The sequence below is a fragment of the Zingiber officinale genome, chromosome 1A (assembly GCF_018446385.1).
Source record: "Zingiber officinale cultivar Zhangliang chromosome 1A, Zo_v1.1, whole genome shotgun sequence".
Classification (NCBI taxonomy): Eukaryota; Viridiplantae; Streptophyta; class Magnoliopsida; order Zingiberales; family Zingiberaceae; genus Zingiber; species Zingiber officinale.
Window position 1 is genome coordinate 170,134,124 of NC_055987.1, and position 5,457 is coordinate 170,139,580.

The 5,457-nt window shown below is 38.9% G+C and overlaps 1 protein-coding gene across 2 annotated transcripts; it reads right to left on the reverse strand.

Moving 5' to 3' along the window:
- Positions 1–1,882: 1,882 nt before the first annotated feature.
- LOC122038392 (auxin-responsive protein IAA10-like) lies at positions 1,883–4,982 on the reverse strand. 2 transcript variants are annotated; one of them, XM_042598121.1, is made up of 5 exons: positions 4,010–4,982; positions 3,145–3,485; positions 2,873–2,975; positions 2,460–2,530; positions 1,883–2,269 (listed from the first exon to the last, which is right to left on the reverse strand). In XM_042598121.1, exons 1-5 carry the CDS (start codon positions 4,456–4,458, stop codon positions 2,211–2,213), a joined length of 1,023 nt encoding a protein of 340 aa, XP_042454055.1. In that variant the 5' UTR covers positions 4,459–4,982; the 3' UTR covers positions 1,883–2,210. The 2 variants fall into 2 exon arrangements, with proteins under 2 accessions (XP_042454055.1, XP_042454057.1); XM_042598123.1 differs by having other exon boundaries at positions 2,446–2,530; positions 4,010–4,981.
- Between the last annotated feature and the right edge of the window lie 475 nt (positions 4,983–5,457).

Consider the following 5,457-nt stretch of genomic DNA (forward strand, 5'->3'; position numbering starts at 1 on the left):
TAAAATATTTTTAATATCGTTATATAATGCTAGTTCTAATACCACTTATATAAAATATCTAAAATTTATTTCTCAACCTATTATTCGTGGTTTATTTTTTTATATTCGTTGTGTATGCTATGTTTTAAATTTATATATTCAAGATGGATTAAAAATTTTAGAAAATCATATTAAACTAATTAGAACTGTAATTTCTTATTTATGGTCGCATCTATCTATAATGAAATGGAGTAGATTTTGTAAAACTAATAGAATGAGATCTAAAAAATTTTCGCATGATACACCAACATGTTAGAATTCAACATATCAATTATTACAAAATTCATTTCAATATAAAGAATTATTATGTCTATTTTTTTTACAAAATACTTATACTAATATATATTTATTTTCATAATAAAGAAATATTTGTAGTAGTATCTGTGAAATTTTAAAAGTATTTAACGATGCAACCAAATAATTTTCCAATATTATTATCCCACAACTCATTTAGTTTTAGAGAATTTTTCTACTACAGTATTAGTTAATAATGATTCTTTATCTTCTTGCATATTAACTATGAAAATTAAATGAGAAAAATATTTTATTTTATCCTAAAATTTATTTAATTGTATCTACTTTAATCCTAGATTTAAATTAGAAGTTTTGCAACAAAAAATATTAACTTTATAGTATGATATTGTAATTTCATTTAAAGAATATTATATAAAATATGGAATATAAACTAATATTTCTGAAACATAAACTATTAGTAGTAATTTAAAACTTATAAAAACATAACTTTTATTAAAAGAGCAAAATGTCCACAAGGATCCTCAAGTTTCATACAAAAACTTGAGAATTATTTTACAACTTCTTTTAATTTTAATGAAGCAGATAGCGAAAAATTCGATATCCTAAAGTGGTGGTCACAGAAGGCTCAAAGCTTTCTCGTCCTCTCCATGATTGCCAAATAAATTTTAGCTTATCTAGGTTCAATTGTTGCTGTGAAGTAAACGTTCAATGCTAATAGCAAGATATTAGATAAACGACGATCGACTTTAACTCCTGACTCATTAGAAGTCCAAGTACAAGGAATATAATTTTCAGATGACGAAGTTGAATATTTTATATATCGAATGAACGAATACAATGGGAAAGGGAAATAGAAATGAGTAACAATGTCACTTCCTAATATAAAAGGATAAAAATATAAAAAAAATTGTATGAGGTTGGATTCTCTTATACTTTAAGGGGATACATAAGTAATTTAAATAAATACAAATCCTTTTTAAAATAAATTTTAAATTTTTTAATATAATAATATTGAATCATGGTAAATCATAAACCATAATTGTGTTAAAATCATCGAACCGACATTTCCAAACGGTTAATTTGGAACTGTGATCAGGTCTAAATTAAAGTAGCCATCAACTAAAAGGAGAAGGCTGAGTTTGATGAAAGGCTAGCTTGGACATTTTATTTCATCCACCTACTTTCTAGTAAACGAGCTTTCCTTCTGCATATCGGATTTCCACCCTTTGACTAGTAGCATTCCTCGGAGACTCCTTTCTTCTTACCTTCTCTAAGGGTAAGCAGACCCTAAACAAAAGAGGGCCTAAATAATGCTCAGCTACTCTATTGATGAGCATATATCTACATTGCTCTTAATTTAACATAAGTGTATAACAGAAAGATGTCAGTCAATGTGTAAAGGGATCAATTCAGGACAAGCATTGGAAAATGTAACGAGCATTGAAAGTCTATTTTTCCATTGATTTCAAATCCTTCCATCAACGTAAACACTTGGGCATACGAAAATTTTATCAAGCATCAGCCAGGAAGAGAGAAGAAACTTAAGGGCAAAATTCAAATGCATCAATAAGTTGTAAAAAAAAAAAGAAACAACACATGGAACAAGGCACTTAAATCTAAACTGGACCAAACATCCATATTTACAGTATCCAAAGAGCATTCGCGTAGTGGATGTTGCCATAAAGGTATAAATGACTGGTGCCATAGACAAAAGTAAACACAAAAAACAGAGTATTCCTTGACAAAAAGGCAACTATCCAGAAAATGACTATCAATAGGCAAAATGATAGCAACAAGTTTGGACGTAGAAGAAAACTTGAACGTTGCTCCTCAGCATTAGCTTTGCTTTAATTCTATGTCATGCACTCCAGAGTCAATCTTCCTCTCAATGTGTTACCATTCTCTGAATCCAGAGGCTAGGCAGCCCAGGCAACTACTGATCTACTAGCATTGTTGAACAAAAGCAATCTGGTCGCTGCGTGCAAAATCACACCAAGAACTTGCTATCAATTACATTGAGCATGTAGAAGGCTTAGGTCAGGATTATAATAAACTGGAGAAGTAAACACAGAGCGTCGGTACTTTTTCCTTCACACAGAATGTATAGTAAACCAACTAAAACTACAACTGATTGAGACTAGTGTGCCTCACCTTTCCAAACTGACCTGATTTGCTTAGACCATGCGCATCTGAGGTTTTCATGATTCGAAGTCTCTTGACTGTTTCCAGAAACATTCTGCAAGCCAAAGTCATAAACAAATTAGCAAACTAATAAAAATTGTGGAGGAAAAAAAATTACAAGAATATCAATACTGATGGTACTTGAGAGAGAGACATCACTCAAGTAAGACGTGAATAACCCATTCGTCCAAAGTTACATCCACTGTAGTGTTTAAGTGGATTAAACTACTTCTCTTGAACCATACTATAATAATTCTATTATTTGATCAAAAATCCATTTTTGTATTTCTACACATAGGTATTCATCTTGTACGAAGCTACTTGTAACAAATGGCCTAAGATATCATGATACTACAACATTGACTAAAAAAGTAACAGAATCAGTTGGAAGGCATACTGCCAAGGCACATCTCCGACAAGCATCCAATCACCATCCTTGTCTTCATAAGTAAGAGCAAACTCAGAAGAACCATCTAACAACTTTGAGAACCTTGATCCATCTGCATCAAAGAACCAATGAAATTAAAACTAGTGCAAATGCAGACAAGTTCTGTTGGGTTTCAGCAATTAAACTTGGTTTCACACTATTAAACAATCTCAAACTCTGCACCTGTAAACTTTAGACTGAACAACTAGGTAGAAAAACAAAGCTCCAGGCAGTGAACTTACGGACAGTGTTAGCGAGGGTTAATGTCATGGTTGGCTTGTTAAACATGAGCTCAAGTGCAGCAGCAAGAGTTTCATATGAGTTATGGACATGAAGATCCACCTTCCTTCCAATGGGGTCACCGTCCATTTTCACTTTAACGAAGAAAGTACCCTGCAACACCTTCCCTTTGTTCTCCTGATCCTTGCAACCATTGACCACCTGACTGGTGCTGTTGTTACCGTTGTTGCGGTTGGTCTTCTTAACAGTGGTGGCTTCGACGTCGGAGGTGGTGCCTTTGGAGTGGTTGGACAAGTTGTTCATCCTAGAAGCCCTTATAGGCGGCCATCCAACCAACGCTTGACTGCTCTCCCACATGATCGTTATGATGAGGCGTAAAAGCCGAAAATAAGTTAGAACATATGAACATAAAACCACAAAAAGGAATCAACAACACAATCTGAGGGTTGAGAATGTACAAAATCCATCTTTCTATTTTACATAGTTTGATAAATAAAATTTTACACGAAGCATTAAGTTGCTTCATCCCAAAACATTGGTTTTTTCTTAGCATCGTTAGTTTAATGCGAGGACCAATTGAAATTAGCATGCAACCAGAAAATAGATGAATGTACAATGCACAGAGCACTACTCATCACAAGTCGAAACTCAGATTCAATGGCTTAGAGATTTTATAGTATGATTCTTTAGCCTTTTAGATACATCGGCAAGCAAACTGGTTTTTGCCAAAGCCAAAGGAACTTTTTTCGCTGAAATGCTCGGTAGCAAAAATCGGAAAATATAAAAAGGAAAGAAGAAACGGACAAAAAATTGTCTCCGCTTGGCGAAAAGAATGCGAGACTGAAAGAGAAGCAAACAAAGGCTGACCTAGGAGGATGTGGGGAAACGCCGACGTCCGGGGAGACAGATTCTGCAGCACGTTTGGTCCCGACGACGCCGGCCCCTCCGCCCAAGTTGGTGCCGGATGATGCTGACACAAAGGAGCAGGGAGACCTCTGCGAAGCACGCGAGGGGAAATCCTTCGCTGTCAGGATGCGGCAGCACGATGCCCGGTGCGGCGAAGAGGCTGACGCCTTCCCCTTCTTTACCGAGCCTAAAGCCAGCCCCAGCTCTAGCTCTGCCTCCGCCTCCGCCTCCGCCTCCGCCTCGTCACCCCACTCTTCATCCATCACCTCCTCCTCCTCCCTCTCCCCCACCGACCCACCACCCACATCCTCCACCTCCAAATCATCCGCCTCCCTAGCCACCGCCTTCGACACGGAAGACACCGACTCCGGCGACGCCACGCCTCTGTCGAATCCGCAAACCCTGGCCATCCGTTCCCCTCAGCTGCTCAAAGCGAGCTGCATCCGCTACAGGGCGCTGACGGGACTCCTTTTATGCAATGAGCACGAGCTCTGGCCATAACAACACACCATGTAGTGAAAACGATACCCACCAATCTACTCATTCTTCTATCGGGACCAGGCTGGGTCCCGCAGCATCAAAGCGTCGAAAACGCCAGGTGCCCGTGGGGGTGCGCGTGGGGTAGAGCGGCGCTGGGCCCGATCGTAAGATCACCTGTATGGACTAAGAACACCGAACAGCATTTAAACGCCCCATCCGGACGCGTGACACCATCATTCCGGCCGTCAGTCGGACATCATCAGTGGGGCGTGAGTCTCCAGCACCTCGGCCTTGAGAGAGAAACATCATCGTGTTCTCTGACTGCTTCTCGACATGGAACGACACTGTCTTTTTCCGGTAGGCATGATAGCCACTCGCAGCAAAAGGCGCAGTGCATCTGAAGCGATGCTGCCTCCCCCTTCCCCTCTCCTCCACCCTCCTCTTCTGCAACTACAATAATTAATTACTACGGGAAAAAAATATGATTATTTTTTTCGGTTAAAGAAAACAAAAATCTTGAGTTGGGCACAAGGATTATTATAAATCATGCACGGCGGTGGAATGGAATAAAGGGGGCGGGGCGATGAGGTGGGGTTTAGTTTTGCCGTTGGTTTGGACGAAGGGAGAGACGGCGAGCGGTGGTTGGGTTGCAGCTGTTTCTTGTACTATATTTAATTCTAAGGGGGGAGACAAGGATTGTGGAAATCAAAGATGCTGTCTGGTTAGTGGAGGGTAGAGGGGAAAAAGGTAGCGAGGGGGTGCTGCTTTGGGGCCAACCACGCACCAACCGCATTCAATTCAAGAAATGAGTAGTTATGTTTATGAAATCTGTCTGCTGTTCTTTAATTTATTTATTTCCTTTGGTTTAAAAGGAGGGAGGGTTGAATGCGTTGGAATGTGTGGAATTGAGATGGAGGCAAGCGGTAGGA

What these genes read in the sequence shown, in the direction of transcription:
- LOC122038392 (XM_042598121.1), bottom strand. Translation starts at nt 4,458, where the DNA reads ATGGCCAGGGTTTGCGGATTCGACAGAGGCGTGGCGTCGCCGGAGTCG. An exon ending in GTTTCCCCACATCCTCCTAG is followed by an intron (nt 3,486 to 4,009) that starts GTCAGCCTTTGT and finishes GTGGGAGAGCAG; the next exon opens with TCAAGCGTTGGTTGGATGGC. An exon ending in AACCCTCGCTAACACTGTCC is followed by an intron (nt 2,976 to 3,144) that starts GTAAGTTCACTG and finishes TCTTTGATGCAG; the next exon opens with ATGGATCAAGGTTCTCAAAG.